The following is a 27,841-nucleotide window of genomic DNA, read 5'->3' on the forward strand; positions in this document are numbered from 1 at the left end:
CCCCCCCCCCCCCGGGCCCCTCTGCCCGCTCACCTGGGGGCAGCTGCCCAGTGGGCAGTAGGGGGAGCAGCGCACGGTGCTGTTGTGCAGACACTGGCAGACTCCGCAGGGGCCCTCTCGCCAGCGCTCCCCCACGGCTTGGGGCCGGCCCTGCTGCTCACAGCCCGCACAGGGCTCCGTCCGGCACCTGGAAGAAGGGCCGCCGCTTGCCTGCCAAGTGGGCTCACCCGGGCCCCCAACCTGTCCTGATTTGCCTCGAGTGAGTGGCTTCCCAGGACTTCCCAGTGATAAAACCAGGCAAGTCCTGGGCCGACTAGGATGCTTGGTTTCTCTCTCTCCCAGATCCCACCCCTGCACCGGAGAAACTGCAACTGGCCCCAGAGAGGGGCGTGGAAGCAAGTTGTGCCAAAAGCCTCTGAAATGGGGGCTGGGCGGGCAGATACGGCTACACCCCTGCAAGCCCTCCTACCAACCCCGCTACCTTCAGAGGCACGGGGGTGCAAACCAGAGGACCCATACCTGCCCCCAGACTTCTGGGTTCCCCACAAACCCCTTTCAGACTTGGAAGGCATAAAGCTGATGCAGGAGAAGGCCAGGGGTTCCCCAAAACTCTGCTGGGAGTCCTGGCGTTTAGACTAATAGGGCTTGGGGGGGTTCCTCATTTGGGGTCCATGGTACATACGGAAGCAAACGGAGTGAGAAAGAGTTCACCAGCAGCTTCCTAACTGGGAGCCGAAGGTGAGGGCTAAAGGTCCTGCAGGGGTGGGTACCAGTACCTGCGGGCCTTGCGGCGGATGCCCCGGCACTGGCGACCTTGGCCGGAGAGGCGGGGGTTGTTGGGGCTCCGGAAGGACCACTGAATGTTCTCGCTCCCACAGGGGCCCAAGCACTCAGCCCAGGGGGACCAGGAGGACCAGCCACAGTTCACTGAGGGAGGGCCAAGAGCCAGGAGTCAGAGGGGCGTTGGTGCCCAGCTGGGTGGCCTGGGAGAGGACGAGGGACCCCTGGGGGAAGGCCAAGGCAGGGCCTCACCGGCACAGTCTGGGTCGGGCCGACAGCGCTGGGGCCGCCCGTCCTGGCAGGTGCAGAGCTGGCAGTCGGCCTTGATGCGCTGGCCAGGCCGGTACAGGGTGCCATCCAGCAGGCAGGGGCACTGCCGGGGCCACACACACCGCCCATCGCTGCCCAGCACCTGGCCTGCAGGGCACCAGCAGCCTAGGGGAGGCCCAGGGTGAGGCTTCCCTGCGGGGAGCTCCCCCTCCGCAGACACACCTGCCACCCCCTGGGCCCAGAGCCCCCTCACCTGGGCCGCTGCAGGGCCGGTTAGCCTCGCACACAGCCTGAGCCGAGATTTCGTCACAAGTCAGAGGGCAGGGGGCACAGGGCCAGAACACCAACGGCCCGGAGCAGGTGGCATTGGGGCAGCCATCTTGAGGGCAGGGCCCTGAGAGAAAATCAGAGCCAGAGTCTGGGAAAGGTGGGTCCCCTGCAGAAACAAGCCACCCACCAGCAAGCCCTCCACACCCTCCTCCCAGCTGTGCCCTCCTTCCTTGCACTCACTGGTCTGGTGGGTGGTGGGAGGGCCCCCTGGCAGCATGGCACAGGTCCGGCCTCCATTCTGGGGTGGGTGGCACTGTCGCTGACGGGTCGTGGTGCCCATGCATGGCTCAGTGCACGGGGACCAGGGAGACCAGGAGGTCCATTCGCCATCCACTGTGAGGAGGAGGGGCCAGATAGGTTGGTGGGGACGGGGCATGAAGTCGGGCTGTGAGCCCAGTGGTCTTTCTCTCCCTTGCTCTCTCTGCACCCCCACCTGCCCCGCTGGCCCTCCCAGGCACTCCAGGCCCCGCACCTGGGCAGGCAGCCGTGAAGCAGGCCTGAGTCTGGTGCTCAGGGCCTAGGCAGTGCTGCAGCACTGGGAGATCAGGGGGGGAGCAGTGGCGGCTCCGGCTCTGCACCCCAGGCCCACACGTCCGGCTGCATGGCCCCCATGAGTTCCAGGGGCCCCAGGCCCCACAGCCCTGCTCTTCTGGGGAAGGCCCTAGCTCCCCTGCGAATCCACAGTCAGGCTGCCCATCACACACCTGGGGAGGGAAGGGGAGCAAGGTTCCTTTCCAGTTGGGTGGCACAATGGCTCTGCCTCCTGAGCCACCCTCTCCCCCCCACCCCGCCCCTCACCAGCTGGAAACTGATGCAGAGGCCATCAGGGCAGGAGTATTCCGGGCAGGGAACCCTGGTCCCATTGGGGCCTCCTGGGGCTGTCATCCCCTCTGAGGGGAAGGGAAGAGAAAACAGACCAGGAGTGAGAAGTGCCCTCCATCCCCCACCAGCCTTGGCCTCCATCAGGGGACCGGCATCTCTACCACAGCCCAGCTCATCCTTGCCCTGGGAACAGGCAGACAGCCCATCACAGAGCTGCTCGAGGTTCAGGCACACCTGGGAAGCCAAACCACAGGAGAAGAGGCCACCGCCGGGGCGGCTGGGGGGAGCCTGTGGACCCCAGAAGAGTGTGCTGTTGAGCCCCTGGGCCTCCAACCCTCTCTCTGCAGAGGGGCTGCAGGGGGAACCAAAGGCGCCCGGAGGGGAGGGCAAGCAGGAGGCAGAGCCAACAATGAATCTGAAGCTAGCTCAAAAGCGTCTTTGGGAGGGGTCCAGGAGGGGCAGGCCGACCTGGGCAGGAGCCAGAGCCTGTGGACAGCGGCCCCTCCTCCCAGGGACAGGTGGCCCGGATATGAAGGGCTGATTTGCAGGGGCACAAAGGGAACTCCCGGATCTGGTGGGGTGGAGCTGGAGGGGTGGCCCCCCAAACAGGCTCCCTTCCCGCGCCTGCAGAGCCACTGCCCACTCTCTTATCCCTTCTTGCCCAAATGTGGGCAAAGACAAAAGCCCCTTTCTTCTCTCCCCTGGGCCTGGGTGGGAGGGCAAAAGTCTTCAAAGAGAGTTTCATGAAAAAGATCAAAGGAGGCTCTGATGCCGCAGACCTAAGCGGCTCTCCGGGCCGCCGGGTGGGGCTGGAGAGGGGGTTGGGGGGAGCCGGGGCCCCGCCCGCTGCGCCCCGGCCGGGCTCTCACCGCAGGCGTTGGGGCCCTCGTCCGAGCCATCGGGGCAGTGCGGCACGCCGTCGCACAGCTGCGCCGGGGACACGCAGTGTGGGCCGCGGGCGCAGGGCGCGTGGTGCGGGGCGCAGGGCCAGGCGCAGCCGCGCTCGTCGCTGCCGTCGGCGCAGTCCTCCTCGCCGTCGCAGCGCCAGCCCCGGGGCGCGCACTCGCCGCTGCCGCACCGGAATTCGAGGGGGCCGCAGGGCGGCGCTGCGGCGGGCACCCGCGCTAGACCCGGCGGGAAGACCCGGCTGCGGGCCCGCCGTCCCGTCCGCCTCCCTCACCCACCCGCCTCCCGGTGTCGGCCCGCCTGCCCTTCTCCTGCGCCAGGACTTCCCCCACTTGCAGCCCCTCCCCACGTCCAGGCGCTCCCGCATTTCACACTCCACCCCCCCCCCCCACCCCGCCACTGGTTTCCCAAGCCCAGGAATTCCGCTGATCACCCCAACCCCCTCACGTCAGTGGGAGCGCCTCGGATGGCAGGAAGTAAGATCTGGACTCTTCCAGGCCCTCTCAAAACCCCCTTCAGGAGGCTGGGTCTATGCCTGCTCCTCACTCCCCAGCACCTGCCCTAGTGCCTCCCTCTGAGATGCTCTCTCCACCCCGTTTCGCAGGCTCCGGACTCGAGCTTTCTCACCGCTGCTCCTCTAGGACACTCACCGGGGCTGGTGCTGGCCAGGGGAGTGGGTGCAGTCTCCCCAAAGCCAGCAGAAGGGCCAGGCAGAGTGCCAGCTGGGGGAGTGGGCAGCGAAGGGAAGGGGCAGTGACCAGGTCCCTCGTCGGCTCCATCTGGGCAGTCCCAGATTCCGTCACACAGCAGGATGGCCCCCACGCAAGTGCCATCCACGCAGGACACCTCCCCAGGAGTGCAGTTCAGCTGCCCTGCAGCCAGAGAAAGGAGGAGCTGGTCCCAAGGCACCGCCCCTCACACTCGCTGTTTGGGGTACCCCTATTCATACATCTCTGGGTGCCAGCTTCCTAGCACCAGCCTGATCTGGTGAAGGAGGGGAGGCAGGAAGGTTGGGGCTCACAAGGCAGGCCTATGGGAGGGGGTGCCTGGTGGACTGGAGCCCAGAGCAGAGACCACCCACCCAGACAGGCCTCCTCATCCGCGGCGTCAGGACAGTCGGGATGCCCGTCACAGAGCAGGGCCAGAGGCAGGCAGCGCCCGTCAGTGCAAGCCAGTGATCCTTGGGGGCATGGGCAGCCCTGCTCGTCCGTCCCGTCTCCGCAGTCGTCCTGCCCGTCACAGAGCAGGGCCAGGGGCAGGCAGTGCCCGGAGCTGCAAGACATCTGCCCCTCCCCACAGCCTGGGGTGGCACAGCCTGGCATGGGGCAAACAGGCAGGGTCAGGATGACAGAGAGTCCTAGAGAAGCCCCCTGACCCCGAAAGACCAGAACAGCCCTGCCCGCCAGCCAGTGTGAGCAGCAGCTCAGGACACGTTTTAGGGACATGTACAAGGACCGACCCATCACTCAGCCACTGCCCCACATGGGCAAGGACACTCACCCTCCTCGTCTGAGCCATCGCCACAGTCATCCTGGTTGTCACAAAGCCACGTGTGGGGCACACAGTGCCCACTCTCCTGGCACGGGGCCTCCCCCTCCACACAGCCAGGCGCCGGCTCCTCACAGCGGGTCCCGGTGCTCCCGCAAAGCCACTGACTTTCCTGGCATGTGCTGGGCACACAGCATCCTGGGCTCAGCCACGGCGCTGGGCTTTGCCAGCCCAGGGTCAGGGGCTCCCCTGGGGCCCCCCCACTCACCAGTTGCCACAGTCCTTCTGCAGCACAGTCCCCGGCGGGAAGAAGCTGCCCCCTGACTCACAGGGGCAGGAAGCGGGTTCTAAGCAGACTCCTCCTGGGATCACAGAGGGCAGGACAGGAGCAGATGGGACACAGCGGCTCCTAGCGCCAGCCATGTCACCACGGCCCTGTGGCTGTCTTCCTCGTCCCAGCGCTGCCCCCCCCTCAGATTCTGACCCTACCCACCATGCAGCAGAGTCCCCTCGGGGCAGAAGCAGCCCTCCACACAGGCGACAGCCTGGCAGTGCCACCCTGGCTCAGGACCATGGTCATGACAGGTGGGGGGACACACGGGGCCACAGGCCTCGTACACCTGGCCCCCTTCACACTGCAGAGCTGGGTAGAGAGGAGAGAGGCTTGAGTCACTGTGGTGTAAGGGCGCCAGGCTGCAACGGCAGCAAGAAAACCAGCCCACGATGATTCACACGGAGGGCACCGGGAGCACAGTGTAGACTCTTACTGAGCCCCTCCCAAGGCTGTTTGCAACATGAAAGTTCTCCAGGAAAGCAAGCTCAGCATGCTTGGTTCATCTAGAAAGTGTGCCCACCCCACATATTTGCCCTTGAATGAATACATGGCTTGCTTGCAGGCCGGGAGGGACACGCACAAAGGAGCTGAGGGCATGGTGGGACAGGGCTTTGGGGATCGAGGGCAGGGCACACTCACGGCAGAGCTCCTGGCTGCGCCAGCGCACGTGGAACCCATGCCGGGCACACTCGTCTGCATAGGTGGCTACGGCCGAGCAGAGACACTCACAGTCGCCCCCTGAATCGCAGCTGTGGAAGGGACTGTTCAGCCGCTGGACCCCCTCCCCACCCCCTCCCGACCCATTCCCACCCTGTCTCCAGGCTCGCCCCTCTCACCCGCAGGCATCATGCACACACCACTCGTAGTGCTGCTGTGGGGGCACCTCTCCATGGCACCGGGCAAAGAGCGACTGCAGCATCACCCCGCAGCGGGTGCGTGCCCAGCTGGCCCGGTGGGCATTCACCTGCGGGCACCGCACCGTGGGCCACCAGACCCCATCCACAGCACCCAGCCTCCGGATCCTCCCCCACCCCCAGCAGGTTTCCTGCAGCTGCCCCCCACGCCCTTCCCCCTGCCTGCCCATGCTCACGGTGCAGGGGTGTAGCAGGTCTCCTGGCTCGGGGCAGAACGGACTCAGGTGCCAGGAGTGGGCAGCCAGCTCAGCTGTGGGTTCCAGGACCCCCTGGCGGCTCCGCAGGTCATTACTGGCATCTCCATCAAAATCTCCACACAGCCCAGACACACGGCCGCGAAACTGCGGGGACAGCTGCACCAGGACCCGGGTGCCTGGGCAGGGAGGGCAGCAGGGGGCAGCGTTGTGGAGAAATGACCCCATGGACCTTCCTCAGGGCCAGGGGCTGGTGTTCTGTGGGCCTGTTCAACCATCTGCACAAGGCCCATCGCCTGGTTTTTCCCAGAGGCTGATTGGCCATGATAAGAGACGTACATCTGGGGGGCAAGGGCAGAAGTGAGAGCCTACTCTCCTAACCAAACCCAGGTTAGGGGGAGCAGGGAAATTCTCCAGTGGGCTGGATTCCAGGTGGGAACCAGGCTCCAAGACGGACTGTGACACCCACCCGCCCCAGAGACCTTGGTGGCCGGAGGCTCAGAGGCAGCCCCACTGCGCTACCGAGGCAACTCCTTCCCTTGTCAGGGGTTACTTCGGTTTTCCTCAATTTCTTAGTAACTGGTATTTCTCAAATGCTAACTGCTTGGGTTTGGGTGGTGGGAGGTTAGATTTGTTTTCATTTCTTCTTTCCCAAACTGGGTATTTTCTAAATGTTTCTTTGGCGAGGAGGTATTGCTTTTACATTGAAGAGAAACATAATTTTAAAAACATAATTTGGGAACTCCCACCACTCGTATGGAAGAGGAAGAGTCTGGGGGGAGTCGGCCTCACGATGCTAAGGTGGGCATGGGTCAGGTGGTTAAGGGTGGGGGCCTGACCTCCATCCCAGAGTAGGCTGAGGCCCAGGCGGGTCGTGAGCAGCAGGAAGAGACCAGCGCGACGCAGGCTCAGCCCCGGGCCCGTGTAGACCTTGGGGAGTGTTATGCTCACCCCATTCACCATCACTGCCCGGCCTAGGGAGGAAGAGAAGCATTCAGTCTCTGCCTTGGAGTCGAAGGGCTCCCAGATTCCTAGAGCCCTTTCCCAGCCTGCCTCCAACCTTCTTTTTTGCTTCTCTGGCTATGTGACCTTGGTCAAGTCATTAGGCCTCTCTGGGCCTTAATTTGTTGGAGCCTTCCAGAATTAGGATTCCCAACCAAGAGGAGAGAGGAGAGGCACCCGCCCCACTGCACTGATGGTGAGCAGTGGGGGACCCCAGGCCTTGGCCCCCTACAGAAGTGTGATGCCGGCCGGCGTGCCCCTCCCCCCTGGCAGTGCCACCCTTCCACGTGGCGGCCACCTCTGAGCATGTGCACAGCAGTGCTCTGTAGCTGCACGGTCAGCGCCTTGGTGCAGGTGAGGCCGCTGGCCCCACAGGGCAGGTTCTGGGCAGAGACGGTGAACCGGCCGCTGGCCTCTCGCACCAGCAGATATTCGCAGGCTCCAGGGAAGGTGAAAGCCAGCCCATCGAAGGTCACGTAGTGGGGGGCACCAGACGCCTGGCACCATCCGCCGCACCGGTGGCTGGTGCAGTGCCACTGCCGCCCCTGACATACGCTGTGGCGGGGGGGGGGGGACAGAGGCATGAGGACAAAGACCCAGGGCTGTATCCAGGGGAAGTAGCTGTCCAGGTTGCAAGCAGCAGACCCTCAATGTGGGGGAATCCTGGAGTGCTCCCCTTGCCCAGACCAGTGTGGATATCCCACCCCAACCCAGTGCAAGGAGCTAGCCGTACCAAATGTTGCAGTCCTCCTGGATGGTAGCGTTGGGCGGATACCACTGCCCGCCGTGACGGCAGGGGCAGAGCTCAGGAGGCACGCAGCGCTCGTTCTGGGCAGAGGTCGGGGACAAAGGGGCACCTTGGAGGGCTGCCTGACCCGCCACCCACTGTTTCAGACAGCCAGGGGGCTAGGCCAGTGCCCTGCGTAGAGCAGCCCATCCCAGACTTACCAGCAGCACGGTGCCTGGGGGACAGACACAGCTCCCTGTGCTGTCCGGGGGGCAGGGGTGGCTGGCACCAGGGCTGTCACAGGTGAGGAGGCAGGCACCAGGGATGTAGACAAGGTCACGGGGGCAGAATGTCTGCTGGGGACCACAGCGGTGAGCAGAGCAATTCCAGACGCCCCTCTCCTGGCAGACACTGCCGAGGTTGGGAGGCAGGTAAGAGGCAGGCCCAAGGCAGGACTCACCTCCAGGCGCCTCTGGTCTGACCTGGGAGAGTCTCAGAAACCCAGGGGCGTCCAAGCCCCTAACGGCGACTCCAGAGACCTGACTGTCTCGTCCCCACACCCCAGTTATAAGCACAGGAAGTGGGGCTGCTCACCGCACCAGCCATACCCGGGATGGACACAGCCACCCTTTCCTGCCCCGGCCCCAGTGGGGCCATTCTCTGGGCTCTGAGGTTCTCAAAGAGCCCCCTTCCCAGCCAGGAAGGAGAGGGATTCTCTGAAGTCTCATCCTCACCCACCGAGCGCCGGCCACTGGCCCTGCCTCCACGGGTCCAGAACCAGCCTTTACTTCTCCCTCACCCTTGGAAGAGCCTCTGGACCACACTGAAGCAGAGATCTGGGTTCTAGCCCTTCATCATTAACCAGCTGTGTGACTCTGCAAGTGGTGTGGCCTATTGGAGCCTCAGTTTCCTCATCTGCAAAATGGGAACAATTCTTCCACTTCCTACTTTACTAGGTCATTGTAAGAATTCAGTAGAGTTACATAAGACAACTTTAGCTTTATAGGCCTGAAGTGCTCCAGAACCAAGGAGACGTTATCAGTGCTCTGTCACCCGGTGTGTGCATGTCAGGCCCTAACCCACAAGTCTACAAGCCTGGCCCCTTTTCTCTAAGCTCCCCCTCCTCACCCCCAAGCTCTTTGCCTCCCCTCAAGGCCACCGCCCTCACCAGTGGTTGCAATCCTTCATGGTGGCACTGCCAGGGGCATAGCGACGAGTTCCAAGCTGGCAGGAGCACAAGCTGGGGGGCACACACTCGCCCTCGGGGTCCCACAGCAGTCCTGGGGGGCAGTTACAACCAGCCACACAGCTGCCCAGCTCCCCACAGTCTTCTGGCTCCCCACAGTTTTGACCACACGCTGGGGCACACTCCTGGTACTCCTGGCCCGCAGGACACAGGACAGCTGGGCACAGAGACACATGCAGGTCAGGGGCATAACTGCTGCTGCTCCGCCCACCCTTCTGGAATTCACACCCCCTATGCCTCTGAAAGAAGGCAAACCCAGCAATCTGCCAAGGTCAGAGGGCCTCCTGGGGACCTACCCCTGCTGTGAAGCTTTTGGAGCCCTCTGGGCCATTCCTAGAAGGGGCGGGGACGAGGAGCTGGGGGGAGAGGGCAGGGTCTGGCTGACTGAGCAGACTCACGGCAGAGTGTCTGGGTCCTCCAGAGAGACAGGGCACCCTCCTGGGCACAGCGACGAGCAAAGGCAGCGAGCACAGGGCACAGGCAGTCCTTGCCAGGAGCACAGCCGCACACGGCTGCCAAGCAGCGCAGGTGGAAGGGCTCCCTGTCCACCAGGCCTTGGCATTCCTGAGGGGGGAGAGGAGGGAAAAATTGGGTCGGCCCCTCCTCCGCAGATTCCCCTGTCCCCTCGGGTCTCCACTGCCACCTCCCTGTGATTGGTAGCCCTGCCACGGCAGGGAGCAGGGCCCTCCCAATAGCTGAGAGTGAGGGCAGAGCAGGTGCTGACCCCGTCTTACCGGTGCGAACAGGAGCACCCCCAATCTGGCTACCTGGAAGGTTGGGCCACGCAGGACAGCACAAGCTGCCTCCGCAAAAACGTGGCGCTGAGTGTGGGTGCCACAGGGGGAAAGTGGGGCGCTGTCTTCTGAGGGGCACCTTCCCTCGCCTGCTGCCTGGAACTTGCTAGCAAAGGCTGCAATGCTGGTCTCCACGTCGCCAGCAGGTGTTAGGAAGTCATCCTGCTGGTTCCAGGTGAAGGTGCCACACAGACCCTGCACCTGGGCCACAGGAGTGGGCATGGGACAGTCGAATCCATGCCCACAGTAGCTTTGCCCAGCCACTCGCCTGCCCCCCAGCATACCTGGTGGGCATGGCGGGGGTCCAGAGTGATGTAGGTTGCAGGGTCAGACACTCCCCAGAGGACCTGGGCCCCAGGCCAGCGCAGCAGTAGGAAGGCGGAGGAGGCGCGGGAGACCCTGAGGCCCTTAGGCCCACTCCACGGCAAGCCCACATCCTGCCCATCAATGAGCACAGCCCCTGGAATAGGGAGCCTGTGAGGGGCTGCCCCTGCGGGGCTGGGCTGATGAGGACTGGAGGGGAGCACATCACAGGAGAGGGCTACCTGAGTCTCTGAGCTGGATGTGGGTGTCCCCCAGGGAGACAGAGATGGCGTGCAGGCAGCTCCCAGTGTCACAGGCCCCGTGCTCCAGCACAATCAGCAGCTGCCCCTTCAAGTCCTGGGGCAGATGGAGAGGAAGGTGGTAGGGTGGGGATGGGGAGGACCCCGAGAACAGAGTGTTCTGCACCTCCTCCTGTTCTCCAGGACACCTACAGCACCCACCCGGAGGCAGCTCCCACCCAGCGCATGACCACCTTCCTGCCAGCCAGACTCTGTGAGGTATAGGGCTTAACCCTGGCAAGCGTTGGCACTCTCGAGTATCTCTATGTGTGTATGCACACAGGCATGTGTGTGTGTAAAAGTGTGTAGAGGTGTGTGTGCACACGTGTGTGTGTGTGCATGTTGGTGCAAGATGCCTCCCCCCCTCCTCCCCGTGGGTATGTAGTCTCATGTCTCTGTCTCTATGCATACACAGCTCAATCTATGTGCACTGTCATGAGCCTGCTGCATATGTACACACCTGCCTGTGTCTATGGACCTGAACATGGTAAATCACCTAACTTGATTGGGGGAGGGCTGGGGAGGAAGGAGAACCCAGATTTCTCCTGGGGTTGTTTTGCAGGAAATAGCCTGTGATAAGCCCAGCCTGTCCCATCTGTGAGAAAGGACTGTGAGGATGGGTTTTGCCTTGTGCTCCTGGGCTAGGGTGGGAACATTCGCGGGAACCTAAGGCGGAAGTGAGGACCCCAAGGGGAGATTTTAGGGGTCTGCGGCAAGCCATCCTCCCCCAGAGTCGGTTCTCTCAGCTTTTCCCGGAATGACTGTGTGTTTCTCATTGATTTACTTAGAGGTTCCCCGACAGTCACCTCTCCCCCACAGCACCCCAATGAGGGCTCCCCCCGCCCCGCGTTAACCCCCTACCCACCTGCACCAGGCTGGAGCGGCAACCCGGGCTGCCGCGGAAGGAGAAGCTCCGCCCATCGAAGGTGAGGTAATGGCCGTCCCCGCCCACCGCGCACTCGGCTGGGCACGGCGCCTGCGCGCAGAGCCAGCGGCCGTCCTGGCACACGCTTTGGGCGCACGGGGCGGGGAGCGCACTCATTCAGCGCCCAAGACCTCCTGCCCCCGCCCAAGCCCGTGGCCCTCCCTCCCCCAGCCACCCCTCTAACCCTGCAAGGTCTGGAGGTCAGCTGGTGGAGGTCACTAGCTAGGTCTTTAAGCAGGGCCATCAATTATGCCAGGAGGGGTCACAGGTCCCCTGTGAGGGGCCCCCGGAAGGGGAGGCAGGTTCAGGAGATAGCATAAGGGAGGGCTCCGAGGGGACCGCGCGGACTCCAACCCCAGCCAAGGGCCAGCCGGCGGACCCACCACGGGTTGCACAGCTGGCGCACGGTGTCTCCCGGGGCGTAGCGCCGGCGCCGGTGGTAGCAGGGGCAGCGGGCTGCAGGCACACAGAGGGCGCCGTCCCAGAAGAGGCCGGGCGGGCACTCGCAGCCGCTCACGCACGCTTCCCGGCAGGACCCCTCCCCTCCTTCACCCACTGCCGAGCAGCTGGGTGGGCAGGCCGAGGTGCAGTCCGAGTACAGTTGGCCCCCAGGACACAGACGCTCTGTGGGCACAGGAGTGGGCTGTGAGGTCCGAGGGTCCTCCTCCTCCTGCCAGACCCCCCTTGCCTGCAGCCCGAAGAGAGGGTGCTTGGGAGGAGGCCCAGCTCTCAGGAAACCAGGGTCATAGGGCTGCTGTCTGGCCGTTCCCAATTCTGCCGGGTGGGGAGGCCAGGGGCTATGCAAAGGAGGGACAGGCACCAGCCCTACCGCAGAAGCCTGGCTTCCTCCAGCCCACGTGGATATGCTGTTTGGCACACTCCTGGGCATAGTTGGCCAAGGTGGTGCACACGGCTTCCCGACGGGCCTCTCGCCCACTGCCTGCTGGGGCCCCAGAGCAGTAGGCAAAGAGGCAGGCCTGGTGGTACTCAGCAGGGGGAACCTTCAGAGAAAGGACAGCCCCTCAGTCAACCAGCCTCACCAGGTTGTTTCCATCGTGCCCTGACTTATTATAATCAAACAGAATGAGCACTCGGAGGGACCTCTGAGATTCTACATACAAAGCAGTGACAGGACCAGAGTCCCTGTTTGGCACCTCTCTAGCACCCACCCTTTCCCGCTCCTCTGGTGGTGGAGACCGCCTCCACCCCCAGCCATACCTGGGCGTGGCATTCCCTGAATGGACTGTCCAGCAGCTGGTGGCACACATCCTGGGCTTCAGCCTCCATGCCTGCCTCTGTGCCGCTTGGGGGGTCCTCACAGCCCTGGGCTGCCTCCACGGAATCCAGACACCCAGGCTGGAGACAATTGAATTCAGGTCAATGGGGGATGAGGGACATTAACCAGGACACCAGGAAAATGGACACTACCCTCATGGCTGCTTCAAGTCTGCACTGTCATGGCCACCAGCCCAGACAGCCTGAGGTTGGGGGGTGGCAACAAAGTCATAAGTTCTGGTAGGGGGTGGGGGAGCTGGGGTCACATCAACCCAGAGGCAGGAGGTTTGATAACTAGCTAGTTAACCAAAACTGGTCAGTGACCGGGTTGCTGAGTGTGTCCCCTGGGTAGTCAGTTCACCACTTAAATTCCATGGGGACCCTGAGCCTGCCCCCCACCAAGGACCTGGGAGAGGGCCAGGCCCTGTCCCTGAGAAAAGGCCAGTGATGAATACAGAGAGCAGAGGCTTGGAGGTATCAGAGAAGCCAGGAGTCGGGGGGCCACCAGGAGCACGGCAGAGAGCCTGGGCTCCGTGAGGCCTGTAGGCTCACCTCTGAGTCAGGGAGCCTCCAGGAATTCCCAAAGGTGGCAGCTAACACAGCCAGTCTCCCTCCAGGCTCCAGAAAGTCATCTGGGGAAGGGTGAGGCAGAGGTGTGGTGTCTGGGCTCTCCAGTCTTTCCTTCCCTCCTGTACCCGCAACCGAGGCATGCCCACTTACCCTCAGGCTGGCCATTGTAGACTCCACAGAGACCTTGAGTTTGTCCCTGGAGCTCATAGTCCACAGAAATGGAGACCGAACTGGACCTGTCCAGGCGCACAGTGACCCCCAGGCCCCCTGACAGCACCAGCCAGTCCCCTTGCCACTGCAGGCTTAGCCCTGGGCAGGAGAAGGCAGGAGTCACCCTTTCTACCCCTTCCACCATCACGCCAAGGCACAGACTGCCCAGGGAAGGAGAGGAGGTGGTTTTCCCATCAGAGCCCTCTTTGAGAAGTTCGTGGACACTACAGGTGCTCTCTTGAGCAAGTACTAAAGTAGTAATTAAACTACAAAGCTCCCGCGAGCACACACACAACCCCACCCCCACCTCACTTCATGGACGGAAGACCAGGTCCATCTCATGACCCCGAGATCATGACCTAAGCCGAAATCAAGAGTCAGAGGCTTAACCAACTGAGCCACCCAGGAGCCCCTTGACAATTTTATTTTTGAGTAATCTCCACACCCAACATGGGGCTCAAACTCACAACCCTGACATCAAGAGTCCCATACTTCACCAACTGAGCCAGCCAGGCATCCTGACACTCAAAGAGGTTAAGTAGGGGGACTCGCCCTAAGCCACACTGTGAGGAGGAGTCAACTTGGACACTAGGTCCGTGCCTGGCTCCTCAGCGGCCTCCCTCATTTCCAAATACCTCCCTGTAGCAGTGGGGGCGGGACAGCAGTCTCCCACTCAGCTGGCCCTTTTGCTGCCCCCTGCCCCGGGGGATAGGCAGGCTGTCCCCGAGGAACAGATGGGGCCTTGGGAAGTCCCCTGCTCCCTACAGTACCGTGGAGCAGCTGAGACTCCGCATCAGGTACCAGCTTCCCGTTCACAGAGACGTTTTTGCCCTGGATCAGCACCTCCTCGGGTCCCATCATTACTCGGGCCTTGGGGGAGACACAGGGTGGAAGAGGGGTTCAGTGGCTCACCTCCTCCCACGTCCAGCTCCCTTCCTGTGTCCTTCCCCACCTGCCTCCCTCACCAGCTGACAGTGCTCAGGCTGGGGGCAATGCCCCCTGGGCGTGAGGTGGACAGCCCAGGTGGCATCAGCGGCCCCTGCCAGCAGGTAGGTGCAGCGACCCAGGAAGCGGTAGTGGCGCCCATCAAAGGTTCGGTAGTGGAAGCCTGACCAGGTGGCGCAGGTGGCCGACGGCTGCTGGCGCTGGCTCCAGAACTGGGCCACGGCCCCCGCCAGGGGCTGCAGGAGGGCTGGCGCGGGAGCGTTGCCTGGAGGAAGTACACCCACGGTGAGCCGCTGAGGGCAAAGGCAGGAGCGTGGAGGATGAGGATGCAGGGCTTCTCCCAGAGCAGGGGGCAGGTCAGAGTGAATGGTCATTCTGGACGCGGGAGGGATGGGAGGTGACTCATCCGAGAGCACAAGGGAATGGGCATGAGCCCTGCAGGAAGGCCCAGAGCTCAAGAATTCTCTGTGGCAGTGCCTGCAGGGGGAGAGAGTGCTGGCCAAGGCTGCAGACCCACCTGGGAGGTGTCGGCTAGAGCAGCTGAGGCAGGCCCAGGAGCTGCCATCCCGCCAGCTGTGTCCCCAAGGCCAAGCACAGCACTCCTCCAGGCTTCCTGCAGAAGCATTAGCTGAGCCTGCTTGCGGCTGGCACTGCTGCGTGGCAAAGCAGTGGCCCCCAGGGCTGGCTCCTGCAAGGGCTGTGGTGGCTGGAGGGAGAGAACGGGGCGACCCAGACAGTCAGCCTGGACCCAGCTTCCCTCCCCACGCCGCCTCCACGAAACCACAGATCTGGGCTAATAGCAGGTGCTTACCCAGCGTGCAGTGGGTGCCCCCCCAGCCTGGGCAGCAAGCCCTCACTGTCCGGTTCCTTGCAGCAGGCCGGGTTTCTGGGGGCCTGGGTCCACCGAGCGGGCAGCAGAGAGAAGATGTTAGTATTTATCCCAGCCCCATCTCGGTCCCTGAGTATGGCCTGGGACATTCACTCTGGTCCTCTATTCTCTGAGTGCTTTAGCATCTAATTTCCCTTCCAGGTCTTAATTTCCCCTTGTGCAAAGTGAGAATGATGTTGGGAAGGCAGAGTGGAGGGGAGGCACAGGGAACAGACATCGTACCTCTCCCTGCGCTGCCTGATCCCTGCGCTGCCTATCCCCAACCCCACACCCCTGAGTCTTCTCGAACCCAGCCGGACCTATTGCCCTAACACCTGCTTCCCCAGAATACCACCCGGTTTACCTTCCCCCCAGAATGTTGGCTCCATTGCTCTCTCCTGCTCAGCAGCTAACCCAGGCTCCGAGCCTCACTCACTTGTAGATGGGACAGAGCCCGGCACGTCCACTCCAGGACGGATCCAGTTGCCAGCCCAGGCGCTGGTAATGGTAGAGGCTGGTGCAGGGCACCAGGTCCTCCTGGCGGGGGGTCACTTCCTCCTCCACCAGGAAGGTTTCCGTATGTTCACACCACCGCCTGCCCACAGATGGGGACAGCCACTGCCACCAGCCCTTCTATTGCCAAGAAGCCCTGTCCTGTGATCCCACTCCCCAGAGAGTCCCTCCCAGGGAAGTGTTAGCAAACTGAGGAGGAGGCTGGTTGGGAGCAAGAAGCATAGGGGACAGCGCCTGGCTGCCCCAGAGGGTCCTGTTGGTGAGGCGGGAGCAGAGGACCTCCGTCAGAGGGGCCCCAGGCTGGGCTGCTTACCCGTTAGCCAGGGTCCATGCCATCCCAAAGAGGAGGGCAGGCAGCAGCATGGTGCTGCCCCCCAGGTCACCTTTGGGGGGCTGTGAGGCTTGGGTCTGGGGAAGGCAATGCTGCGGCAGGTGAGCAGAAAGGCCAGTGCTGGGCTTCCCCGCCCCACACTGCAGTCTCCGGCAGCCAGGCGTCGATGTGCCCAAGGCAGCCCAAACAGCTAGAATGAGGCCCGTGGGGCTGGGGAGGCTTTATCTCGGCCCGTGCCCTGGGGCACCAGCTGCTCGGAACCAGATTGGACCTGCCTGCACATTGCACAATCCCCTCAGAGGCCAGCTCTCCCTGGAAACAGTCCCCTTCCTACCCTTCTTGTGTGTGTGTATATATGCATGTGTGTGTGCGTGCTCGCGTGTGTCTGTGCGCTCGGTGGGGGAGTGCATGTGCCCCAGGCCACAGCCAGACACTCTAAGCCTCTGATATTTTTCCACCCTCAATTGTACCTCAAATTAAGGCGGACTCCGGACAAGCCACCTTCTCTTTCTGAGCCTCAATTTCCTTGCTAGTAAAAAATTTAGGGACTTCCCAGGGATGCTGGGGGGGGGGGACTCAGGGGCTCCACTTGTGTGTGGGCAGGGGCACTTGGTTGACTCGGCTGATTAAGCATCGGACTCTTGATTTCGGCTCAGGTCATGATCTCCGGGTTGTGGGATCAGGCCCTAAATCAGGCTCCACGTTCAGCATGGAGTCTACCTGAGATTCTCTCTCTCCCTCTGTCCCTCCCCCCACCTCACACCTGCACAAGCGCCCACTCTCTCTCAAATAAATAAATCTTAAAAGAAAGAAATTGTGTGTGTACACATTTTCCTGAGGATAGTTCCGTAATTGTTATTCAATTCTCCAGAGGAACCAGGACCCCACAAAATGGTCAAGTTATTGTGCCAAATGACTGATATGGTCTTCTAGCCCTAAAATTCTGACTCTGATTCTCTCCCTGCTTCCTTTCCTGCCTCCTCCTGCCCCCTCTCCCAGCAGGCACTTGAGAAGCCAGGACCAGTGAGCCGAAGGAGCTGAGTTTCCAGGCTGGTTGGACTGTGTGGAGACAGGGGGAGAGCATGTGCCCTTTCCTCTGTGGTCTGACTTCTTACTGGGGGTGATTATGTGTGGCTGGCTGGGTACACCCTGGTCTTCTTTTGAGAGAGTCTCCTAAGGTCCAGAACCAGGAAGCCTGGGCAGGGGAACAGAGCAAGCTTCAGGAAGGACTGGCAAGGGTGGAAAGTGTGTGTGTGGGGGGGGGGGGGGGGTAGGAGACAGAGGGGCTGGAAGGCAGCTCCCCCAACCCTGGGGGCAAGGCAGCCGGATGGGATCATCTGAGTATCCGGTTGGGGCCGGAGGTGGCCCAGGTGAATCCTGGTTACATCTTGGTTACCAATTCCCAGGACACCCAGGCCAGAATGTGGCCTGGGCCTCAGATTCCGTAAACCTCGATCCCCTAAATCTGTTGTCCTGCTGAGCACCCCACATAGTTACCCCACCTAGGGCCAGGAAGCTGCTGGGAACCAGAGCCACGCTAGGCATTTCTCTTGGGCCCACCATTGGTCCTGTGGCCCAAAGAGGGTGCAGGGAGTTCCTCAGGGAACTCTCAGGTGGGGTCCTCAGAAAAGGCCAGGGTTGGGCCATGGGTGTGTTGCTGTTGCTAATCTCTCACACATGTACCCCATACACTCTCTCCCACACCCCCGCTGCAGGTCTCACAAGTGCTCACACCTCACCCTAGCACAGAGATACACTCTGCTCCCAGGGCCATGAGACGGCCGGGGGCACTGCCTAGCTGAAGGAGCCCATCCAGGAGGTTGAAGAGCCTTTCCCAGCTGATTCCAAGGTACCCCGCGCTCTTCCAGGCACCACCTGCTCCCATGCTTCTCCTAAACATCAAGGAATATTGATGGTGCCCCTGCTGTGCGCTGTGCTTCTCTCTGGAGGCCTCACTCCCAGCTATGGATTCTAACCGCAGGTGAGAAGGCAACCCTTGGATTGGGGAGAAACCCAAATCACAATGCCCCTTTCCCCTAAAGGGGACAGAAGGGAGGAAGCTGGAAGCCAGGGGAGATTGCAGAAAGAGATGTGGGAGAGGGGGCCTGGAATAACCAGCCCACATTTCAGCTCGACAAGGACAGGATATAGGGAGCTTCCAAAAGGAGTCAGGTGCCTGGGTGGCAAGGCGGAAGAACACCATCATAACCCAGGCAGGGACTCCCAAGACCCCCAAGTCCCCCCAGAAACCGGATCTGAGGGCGGAGGGCATCGCTCCACACCTAACTGGGACAGGGTTCCAGGCCAGTAGGAGGACCAGCCCCCACCCCGCCCAGAGAACTCGCCCCTCTCCGCAGCCCCCTCCCCCGGACCCCGCCCTCAGAGTCTCTGCCCAGCCCGTCTTCAGCCTCACCCCCCTCCCCGTGCCTCCTCTCCAGCCCCGCCTTCTCCCTGGGGACCCGGCTCAATGCCCCCACCCCAATTTCTGCTTCAAAGGGCCCGTTCTCGCTGAGGCTCAGCTCTGTCTCCTTCGGCCACGGCCACCCCTCGCTGCCCCAGGGGACCCGGCTCCCGCCGCGGGTGTCGCATCGGGTCCTCCGGAATCGGGGTCGGCGGTTGTGGGTCTGAGCGGATCCGGGTGGAATCGGAGTGGAGAGCAGGGGCGGGTCTGAGTTTCCCAGACCAACACCACAGACCGACAGTCCGGAGACTCGATCCCACCGCGAAGCGCGGCACGGATACGCTCCAGGGGGGGGCTCGCGATTCAAAGACAGCAAAACAGACACTCACGGGCTCTCCTCCCCCGAGCACGCCCCCTCCTCTTCCCCTCCCCAACTCCTCACCGCACCCCCTCCCCTCGCGCTCCACCTTTCCCCTGGCTCCTCCCTCGGCGCCTGCGAGCACCCTCCCGCGCAGCCAGCGTGCCCTTCCTCCCTGCCTCCTCTCCCTCCTCCACCCCTCCCCCACACTCCTCCCTTCCCTTCCCCCTCTTCCCTCCCCCCCCTCCTCGTTCCTAGGCTCCCACTTTCCATCACCTACTCTGGGCCTCCGTCCCTCCACACCGTCACCTGCACGCCTAACCCCGCCGTGCGCCCTCCCGCGACCCCACTCCAGCACCCCCCTGCCCCTACCTCCCCCACGGGGTGCCCCGCAGCTCCCCTCCCGCTTCCGCGCTCCCCTCCCCCCTGCCGGGCGCTGCTTCCCCGCTCCCGCTCCCTCCGCGTCTTTTCCTCTCCCCTCCCCGCGAAGTTTCGGGGCTGTCAGTCTGTCAGTCTTTCGGGCAGTCGGCACCCGAGCTACAGGCAGCGGGCGCCATTGCGAGCAGAACCGGCCGGGGCAGAAGGCCCGGGCGCCTGGGTCCCGCCAGCAGCGGGGAGACCCGACCGGCCAGCCCGCCAGGTACGGGCCGTGGAGGCGCCCAGCGGCAGGCGGCTCCGCCCGCTTCCCCTTCTACACCGACACTCAGTCACTGCCCGCTCCGCGCAGGTGACAGCCCCGGGGGTGGGGGCGCTGGGAGCGCTGGAGGGGTGGGGTGGGGGGGGAAGAAAGGGCAGGGGAGGGGCAGGGGCTGGAGGAGGGAGGGGCTGGGGCTGAGGAGTGAGGGCCTGGCTAGGGGGTGGTCTTGGTAGTAGAGAGGAGAAGGAAGCCCGGGGGTCTGGAGGGAGGGGCGGAGGCTGCAGAGTGGGGCCGGGTGGGAGTCCGGTGGGAGAAGGTTGGGAGGCTCCCGAGGGGAGGGAGTGAGGAGTCTCCGGAATGGGGAGAGAGAGTGTGGGAGGGGGTCGTGGGGGAAGGGGGGCACCGAGGCCAAGGGATCAGGCCTTTCGGGAGGGGCGGGAGAGAAGGGCGCTGACAGGTGAGCCCGGGAGCCGGGGAGGGGCCGTGCCGTGGAGTGAGGTCTGGGAGGAGAGGCTCTAGGGGACAAACGGAGGCGGGGAGGTGGGACGGCAGGGGTTTGGTCGGGAGGAAAACTTGGGGGGGGGGGTAGAAGTCAGTGGGGAGCAGAAATGGGGAAGGTAGCCACTGAGAGAGAGGGGAGGGAAGCGGAGGTGTGTTGGGAGGCAGGGGTGGGGAGGAGCAGGGTCAGGGAGAAGGTCCAGAGCGAGCCGTAAGCCACAGACTCCCAGGCTTGGGGGAGCCTGGGGACAAGGGAAGGAGCTCGGGGAGCGGACTGGAAGGGGGAGGGGAAGAGCGGTTCTAGGGACTGGGGACCGGGAGGGTAGGGAAGCGAGAGCCTGCTGGGGAGGCAAAGGGGGAAGGGAGACGGGGGCCTCGGAGGGGAAGGCAAGCTGCAGGAGGGAGGCAGGGGGGGAGGGAGGGAGGAGGATGGTGTGGGGAGAGGGGAGGAGGGCTGGGGAGGGGGGAGGAGGGAGGGAACTGAGGTGAAGAGAGGAAAGGAGAAGGAAGGGAAACCAGAGTGGGGGAGGAGAGGGAGAGGGGAGGGGAGTGCGGGGTGAGGGAGAAAAGCGGGGAGGAGGAGGGCGGCGTTAGGGAGGAAGGAAAAGAGGAGGGGGAAAGGAAGGGAGAGGGTGTGCAGCCGGGGAGGGGGATGGAGCCTGGGGGGAGAACCGGGAGGGAAGGGAAAGGCGGCCCTGAGCCGGGGAGGAGGAGGGGAGCGCTGTCGCCGAGACTGCCCAGAGCTGAGGGTCAGGGGGGCGGTGGCTGGGGAGGGCCTACCGGTGGGGGCCGGGAGGGGCTGGCCCGGCTGTGAGCAGGGGGAGGAGCCGGAGGGGCGGGGCAGGGGGCGGAGCTGGGGAGCCGGCCAGATTCGGTGGGGAGAGAGGGCGGAAGGCAGAGGGAGTCGGAGAAGGGAGGGGCAGAGGGAAGGCTGCCAGAGAGATGGGGGGGAGGGGAGTCTGAAGGGGGAGGGGCAGGGAATCCGCTGGAGGAGGAGCTGGGAAGGGGGCTCGAGGGCGGGGTGTCCCTGCCAGGGGAAGCCCTGAGGGGGAGGGGCGATGGTTTTGAGGTAGGGTTTTGGGGAGAGGAAGCAAAAGCCATTTCCTGCCTTCAGCAAAGACCCTCTTCTGAGGGCCTCCCCCACCAGTTGCCCAACAGTGACACTCACCTCCGCCCCTCCGCTGGCTCCTATTTCACCAGCTCCTGCAGTGACAGCTGGAGGGCCCAGGAGATGAAGTTCCCGCTCCCCACCCCGGTCTTCCACTCTCCACCCTCTCCCCAGAGAATCGATTGATTCCTGACGTCCCCAGGCAGGGGAGCACTGGTGGGCTGGGCCTGCTTCAGAGACCTGCCAGGTGAGGGTAGGGGTGCAGCTGATTTCTGGAGCTGACCAGAGCCTGCAGAAGTGGCTTCAAGGCCTTGGCCTTCAAAGATCTCTTTGCTTTCTGAAACCCATCTTCCCTCATTCCCCTTACCTGTACCTGGGGACATCACCTTTGGAGCTCCTGGGGATCGCTGATGGGGAGAGGCTGGGCAGAGCCAAGGCCCAGGTGGCAGCTGTCCGGAGAAGAATGTGAACAAGGATGTGTTTTCTCCTTAGGGTGTGTGGCCTGATTCCCAGGAGGAGCTACCCTGGGTTGCCATGAGAGAGACCTTTGAGGCCCTCAGCTCCCTGGGTGAGCCAGCAGCACTCAAGGAACGTGGGTGGATGGGGGGCAGGATTCAGGGGCACCCTAGGCCTGCTGCTTCCCTACCATTCGGACAGTCAGGAGATGGCAACCCTGAGACCCCAGAGACCCCCAGGGAGCCTGTAGGGCAGCCTCAGCTCCACCAGGGTCTATTTCCATGTCTGGCCCTGCGGAGGCTGTGCCGGATTGTATGTGCACAGGCGCACATGGGGACTCACAGAGCACCCGGATATTTAAATCTGTTCTCTTCCTTCACCTGCCCTTGACTCAGTGCAAAGGGACTGAGGTGGATACCTGGACAGGCTGCTGGGGAGCCTCGCTGTCCCCTGTCATGCTGGCTAGAGACCCTTCCTTCCTGAGCAAGTTGGAACAAGCCCCTGAGCTGTGTTTGGGAAGGGAAAGAGGCCCTCCCTTTGATCACCTGTTCTGTACTAGACGCTTTACTTGGTCCCATCCTTCTGCCTGTAACAGGATTCTCTGTGGGACAGCCGGAAATGGCCCCCCAAAGTGAGCCTGGGGAAGGGTCCCATAATAACCAGGAGCGGATGTCCCCTTCCAGGGAAGACAGCATGCTGGGCACGTGCTCTGGTAAGTAGGTGGGGACCGTGAGCAGTGGCTTGGGGTGGGATCTACCTTTCCTTCTTCATCAACTATTTGTTGAGCACTTACTAAATGCCAGGGTGCTATTCTCCATATTTGGAATACCTGAGTGACCAAATAAAGATCCCTACCTTCCAGGAGCTTAATCTTAGGGCAGAAAGTCAGCAAACAACAAATACAAAAATAAATGTACTTATAAACTGTGTCAGAAGGGGATATGTGCTATGGGGAAGGGCCCGAGGTGGGGGTGGGTTGGGTTGCAGCATTAAATAGTGTGAGAGTGAGAGCAGGCCCCGTTGGGGAGGTAAGACTTGAGCAAGATTTGGAAGAGGTGAGGAAGGTGGCTAAGGAGCTCCCAGAGGGAGAAGACGCAGAAAGTAGGCCCGCGTCTGGCTTCTTGACATTCTGATCTTGCACAAGGATTTGCCTGGCACTTGGGTCCATCTGGTGGCTGGGAGGTCTGCAGCTGTCCTCCTAGGAGTCTTATGCAAGCCTCAGGGCAGGGACCTTTCCTTGCTTCCACTACCTCCCACACATGTTCCAGAAGCTTCTCACAGCTGTGGCTCTCACCACCTGCACAGCCTTTGCTTGCAGCTGCCCCTGCTTGAAGGAGCCTGAGGCTGCCTGGGGGAGGCTGGGAATTCAGTCCCTGCAGGTATGATGTGGGACAAGATCCTGCCGGTGGGGCTGGGACTAGGGTTTCAAAAGCCCCTGCTTGATAGCACCAGTGGGGACCTCTGTCCGGCTGTGATGTCTTTGGAGTCCTTGAGGTAGCCTGTTCTCTGCCAGGGCACGAGGCCCCCAGACCAGAGGAAGGCACCCACACGGAAGAAGCTCAAGCCGCCTGCAGAGGAGGCCAGGCATGCGCACCACAGAAGGCCGAGCCCATGGGCTCCTGCCCAGGTAAGTCTGCCCACCTCTCCAGCCCACCTGGGGCCCAGGCAGCAGGGACAGGGGCTTTGTCAACTCCCAGCTGCTATCTGATGAGGCAGCCACTTCAGGCCCTTCCAACTTAAGATGAATCAGTCCCTGGCCCCTTTCTGCTGTAGAGCTTCCGCCCCCAGAGGGAACTCCACACCACAGAAGACAGAACTCAGAGAGGCCGGTCACCCAGAGAAACTGACCCTCACCTCAACATCCTCTAGAAGTCTTCTCCTCCCACCTCCCCGTCTACGTGTGTACTTGCTGACTTGACTTGAATTACCATTACCATGAAGACCTACCTTTTCATTGCCTCACCCCAGACAAGCTCCCTCCCCCAAATCTCCACTGGTCTCACGGGTACCCAAATGCCCCAAATCCGTTGTACTGGGCTCATCTCCCCCACACCCAGGGTGATGGAACAGTTGATTTCTCTCTCCACAATGCTGCCATCACTCCCTTCCACTACCAGCACGCTTAGCACCTTCTGCCTGACTGCTATCATTTATTCCAGGGGTTTATTCAGTGCCTGCTGGGTCCAGGCTGTGTTAGGCAGAAGGGAATGAGATTGCCCCTAGGCTGACACAGACTTGGTTTGAATCCTTCCTCCCCATTTCCTTACAAGTGACCTTAGATAGGCTCCTTCACCTCCAGGAGCTTGCTTGTTCACCTGTGAGCAGGGAGATGAGTCACTTCATGGTTGCTGCGAAGCTTTGGGACAGTGGACGGACGGGGTGTCATCTGTGGTTGGCACTCAATAAATGGTGGCAATCCTCATTTTTATTAGACACATACAGAAATGGAACACAAGATGTCTGCCTTTCAGAAGCTAAAATCTAGCTGAGATGACATTAATTTGAATAGAATAAGGAATTAAAAGAACAAATAAAAATAAAGCCATTGCAAGGCCATGTAGCGGCGTTAACAGTTAAGTGCTATGGGTAGATAAGAGATCCTCACCTGCTGGATTTGTCAAAGATTTTGGGGATCTGTGCTGCATTTTGAGGGAGGTGTAGACATCAGCTCTGATGGTGGGGTAGAGGGTGGGAAAACATTCTAGGCTGAGAAGAGACTTTAATACAGAAAAGTTGATGTGTGGCTGGGGTTAGAGCAGACCAGCTTGGCTGCAGAAGAGCGTTTATGCCTGGAGGTAGTAAGAAAGTTGGTCTAGGTGGAACTTACTTTATCCTGTAAATGATAGGGAGCTATTGATGGTTCTTTTTTTTTTTTTTTTAAGATTTTATTTATTTGACAGGAATAGAAACAGCCAGCGAGAGAGGGAACACAAGCAGGGGGAGTGGGAGAGGAAGAAGCAGGCTCCCAGCGGAGGAGCCTGATGTGGGGCTCGATCCCAGAACGCCGGGATCCCGCCCTGAGCCGAAGGCAGACGCTTAACCGCTGTGCCACCCAGGCGCCCCTATTGATGGTTCTTGAGTAGAACAGTGGCGCAATGAAAATGAAAGCAGTATCACAATAGGATAAATAGTTGTTTGGAACTGATGGATCGGTAAAAGAAATTGAGAGTAAATCTGTGACAGTCCGTGTGCGCATGTCCAATAGTGCTCGGGCTATTTCAGACTTTCAGAGCCAGACAGCAACTCAGATCATCTGGTTCAAGGGCTCTTAAACAAGAATGACTTTGGGAGCTTTAAAGAAAGAGAACCCATTCATGCACCCTGCTCCCACAGATGCATTTGGTAAAAGTCCCCAGGAGAGTATGATGTGGCGCCATGCTTAGGAACGGTGAACTAATACAGCCCTTCTATCTAAGCAAACTAACACAGTGAGCTCAGAGCAGTAACAGAGGTAAGCGAACCAAGGTCACAGTACTGGCTAGTGGCAGAGGAGAACCCAAGTAGACACAGTAGACACTCCCAGTCTGGGTCCTGAGCTCCTTTCTCTTGGCTCGACCATTGCAGTGCCCAAGAGGGGCAAAGCTCCAGTGGGACCCACCTCAAACCTGCTCCCCCAGAAGGCACTCTCCACTTCTCCAGAGTTGGCACTGTTCACTGGTTCCCCAATTCCTGTAAACTCCATCCTCCTCTTCCTAAACTGGGATTTCCCACCTGGCTCCAGAGGCAAGAATGAAGGGAGTTAGGGGCAGGGGCAGCTCCGTAGCCACCAGAGGGGAGTTAGAGCTGCTCAGCTCATGGGAGACTGGTTCCAAAAAGGGCTGCAAGATCTGGGGGGAGCCAACAATGTGAGCAGATGAACCTAGAGTGAAGCCTGAGGACCGAACTTGGAGCCACGTCTATCTTCGGGGACACACAAGCACACTGTGCCTCTGCAGCAGAGGCAGGGAAAACACTCCTCCGTCGGCGGAAGCGTAAGAGACGCCCCGGGAGGAGCTGGGGGCTCCCACCAGCTTCCCGGGCTGCAAATAACCAAGGAAGAGGACTGAACGGTGACCTTCGGATTTGGTCATTCCCCGGAAACTTCCAGTAGAATGGAAAGAACAAAAGCCAGACTGCGGGGCTCCAGAAGTGGTGGTCCCATTGGCAAATAAACGTGGCATAAATAAAAGTGGGGCTTAATTGGCTCGTCTGGTTTTGACTTTTCAGGGGATGAGTGGATGATACGGAAGGTGAAGGTGGAGGAGGACGATCAGGAGGCAGAAGAGGAGGTCGAATGGCCCCAGCATCTGTCATTACTCCCCGGCCCTTTTCCAGCGCCGGACCTGGGGCCTCTGGCCGCCGCGTACAAGCTGGAGCCTGGGGCCCCAGGGGCACTGGACGGACTCGCGCTGGCCGGCTGGGCCCCGACCTCGGAGAAGCCTTATGGCTGCGGGGAGTGCGAGCGGCGGTTCCGGGACCAGCTGACTTTGCGGCTGCACCAGAGGCTGCACCGCGGCGAGGGCCCCTGCGCCTGCCCGGACTGTGGCCGCAGCTTCGCGCAGCGCGCGCACATGCTGCTGCACCTGCGCAGCCACCTCGGCGAGCGGCCTTTCCCCTGCTCCGAGTGCGACAAGCGCTTCAGCAAGAAGGCCCACCTGACCCGCCACCTGCGCACGCACACCGGCGAGCGGCCCTACCCGTGCGCCGAGTGCGGCAAGCGCTTCAGCCAGAAGATACACCTGGGCTCGCACCAGAAGACGCACACGGGCGAGCGGCCCTTCCCCTGCACCGAGTGCGAGAAGCGCTTTCGCAAAAAGACGCACCTGATCCGCCACCAGCGCATCCACACCGGCGAGAGGCCCTACCAGTGCGCGCAGTGCTCGCGCAGCTTCACGCACAAGCAGCACTTGGTGCGGCACCAAAGGGTGCACGAGGCGGCCGGCCGCGCCCCATCTTCCCCCGACGCGCCCGCTTCGCCGGGTTCCCCTGCCCCGTCCCCCACCCCGTCCCCTCCCGGGCCCAAGCCTTTCTCCTGCTCCGAGTGCGGCCTGAGCTTCGGCTGGAAGAAGAACCTCGCCACGCACCAGCGTCTGCACCGCGCCGAGGGGCGCCCCTTTGGGTGCGACGAATGCGCGCTGGGCACCACGGTGGACCCCGCCGCTGCCGAGCCCTTGGCCTGCACGCCCGGAGACACCCCGGCGACCCAGGGGCCTCCCGCCAGCGAGCGGTCCTCCTGCGCGGACTGCGGGCGCGGCTTAGCCCACGGGCAGCACCCGGCGCGGCACCGCCGCGTGCACCCGGGCGAGCGGCCCTTCGCCTGCGCGCAGTGTGGCCGCCGCTTCGGCTCGAGGCCCAATCTGGTCGCGCACTCCAGAGCCCACAGCGGCGCCAGGCCTTTCGCCTGTGCGCAGTGCGGCCGCCGCTTCAGCCGCAAGTCGCACCTGGGCCGCCACCAGGCGGTGCACACGGGCAGTCGGCCCCACGCCTGCGCCGTCTGCGCCCGCAGCTTCAGCTCCAAAACCAACCTGGTGCGCCACCAGGCCATCCACACTGGCTCCCGCCCCTTCTCCTGCCCGCAGTGCGGCAAGAGCTTCAGCCGCAAGACCCACCTGGTGCGGCACCAGCGCATTCACGGCGAAGCCGCCCACCCGGCCCCCGACGCCGACCTCTCGGCCCCAGCCTGGCCCGCTCCCACAGAGGTAACAGCGCCCCCCCTCTTTTTCTGAGCTTTGTTCTCTCCAGGACCCTTCCTTGGCTCGCTGGTTGGAGAAACCCACGCTGGAGATCTTCTGGACGGTGGGCAGGATGGCCTGGGCCCCGATGGCTCTTCTTCCCTCTTTATCTTGCTGGAGAGAAGTCCGGAAAAGATAATCAGCTTTGACATTCTGTGACAAAGACAATGTTAAGAGTGAACCCTTGCTGGGAACAGTTCAGGCGTGAGTCCCGAAAAGAATCCCACCAAGAGACCCCATCAGAAAGCAGACGTTTATTTCTTGGACACCCCCCCACCCCCCACCCCCGCGCCACCAAGGACTGACTGGGTCAGGAGCCTCTCCAGGGGGAGTGAAAGAATGGTTATGTGTGTACTTAAAGTGTCATTAAAATTAAATTCTGAAGGTTCTGGGGCTGTTAAATGAGCACAGGGTGGGAGCCCCTGACTCTTCTCATCCACTGCCCCACCTCAGTCCTCCCCAGAGGACCATCCCTTCCTATGGGGTGAGCTAAATTTAGCCAGGCGCTGGTAATGGCTCTACCAAATGCGAATATAACAGAGGTAACCGTTAAGCCGCTGTCCTGCTCCCTGCTTCTAGCTCAGACATCTGATGGAAGATGGACATGCACTTCTCATGGCGGGTGT

General features: G+C 61.8%; 2 protein-coding genes across 9 annotated transcripts in view; one reads left to right on the plus strand and one right to left on the minus strand.

Annotated features, from left to right (window-relative positions):
* The window catches only part of SSPOP, a 51,156-nt gene extending 35,078 nt beyond the window's left edge, over positions 1-16,078 (minus strand). The window contains 37 exon segments of the mRNA XM_040644530.1: positions 34-187; positions 777-927; positions 1,033-1,215; positions 1,304-1,444; positions 1,561-1,713; positions 1,853-2,084; positions 2,179-2,270; positions 3,072-3,308; positions 3,759-3,980; positions 4,190-4,423; positions 4,609-4,778; positions 4,865-4,958; positions 5,090-5,239; positions 5,570-5,679; positions 5,767-5,894; positions 6,021-6,217; positions 6,878-7,012; positions 7,339-7,595; positions 7,774-7,868; positions 7,989-8,178; positions 8,936-9,170; positions 9,412-9,577; positions 9,781-10,008; positions 10,092-10,267; positions 10,353-10,467; positions 11,275-11,419; positions 11,718-11,958; positions 12,164-12,335; positions 12,553-12,690; positions 13,162-13,241; positions 13,330-13,488; positions 14,160-14,259; positions 14,355-14,599; positions 14,852-15,031; positions 15,146-15,228; positions 15,639-15,797; positions 16,029-16,078. Coding sequence (XP_040500464.1) covers positions 34-187; positions 777-927; positions 1,033-1,215; positions 1,304-1,444; positions 1,561-1,713; positions 1,853-2,084; positions 2,179-2,270; positions 3,072-3,308; positions 3,759-3,980; positions 4,190-4,423; positions 4,609-4,778; positions 4,865-4,958; positions 5,090-5,239; positions 5,570-5,679; positions 5,767-5,894; positions 6,021-6,217; positions 6,878-7,012; positions 7,339-7,595; positions 7,774-7,868; positions 7,989-8,178; positions 8,936-9,170; positions 9,412-9,577; positions 9,781-10,008; positions 10,092-10,267; positions 10,353-10,467; positions 11,275-11,419; positions 11,718-11,958; positions 12,164-12,335; positions 12,553-12,690; positions 13,162-13,241; positions 13,330-13,488; positions 14,160-14,259; positions 14,355-14,599; positions 14,852-15,031; positions 15,146-15,228; positions 15,639-15,797; positions 16,029-16,078 — 5,997 coding nt within the window.
* A 2,916-nt stretch (positions 16,079-18,994) lies between these two features.
* Positions 18,995-27,600, plus strand: ZNF467 (zinc finger protein 467). 8 transcript variants are annotated; one of them, XM_040643832.1, is made up of 6 exons: positions 18,996-19,532; positions 21,141-21,295; positions 21,541-21,616; positions 22,100-22,216; positions 23,018-23,131; positions 25,711-27,600. In XM_040643832.1, exons 3-6 carry the CDS (start codon positions 21,583-21,585, stop codon positions 27,207-27,209), a joined length of 1,764 nt encoding a protein of 587 aa, XP_040499766.1. In that variant the 5' UTR covers positions 18,996-19,532; positions 21,141-21,295; positions 21,541-21,582; the 3' UTR covers positions 27,210-27,600. The 8 variants fall into 8 exon arrangements, with proteins under 8 accessions (XP_040499771.1, XP_040499772.1, XP_040499766.1 ...); XM_040643833.1 differs by having other exon boundaries at positions 18,996-19,445; XM_040643835.1 differs by lacking the exon at positions 18,996-19,532 and adding an exon at positions 20,112-20,151.
* The last annotated feature ends 241 nt before the right edge of the window (positions 27,601-27,841 follow it).

This window comes from Ursus maritimus, unplaced genomic scaffold, assembly GCF_017311325.1.
Source record: "Ursus maritimus isolate PB19 unplaced genomic scaffold, ASM1731132v1 scaffold_3, whole genome shotgun sequence".
Classification (NCBI taxonomy): domain Eukaryota; kingdom Metazoa; phylum Chordata; class Mammalia; order Carnivora; family Ursidae; genus Ursus; species Ursus maritimus.

Excerpts from the sequence above, each read along its gene's own strand:
- ZNF467 (XM_040643832.1), top strand. The coding sequence starts at position 21,583 with ATGAGAGAGACCTTTGAGGCCCTCAGCTCCCTGG. Across the intron at positions 21,617-22,099 it reads TGAGGCCCTCAGCTCCCTGG|GATTCTCTGTGGGACAGCCG; the intron begins GTGAGCCAGCAG and ends TGCCTGTAACAG. Across the intron at positions 22,217-23,017 it reads CATGCTGGGCACGTGCTCTG|GGCACGAGGCCCCCAGACCA; the intron begins GTAAGTAGGTGG and ends GTTCTCTGCCAG.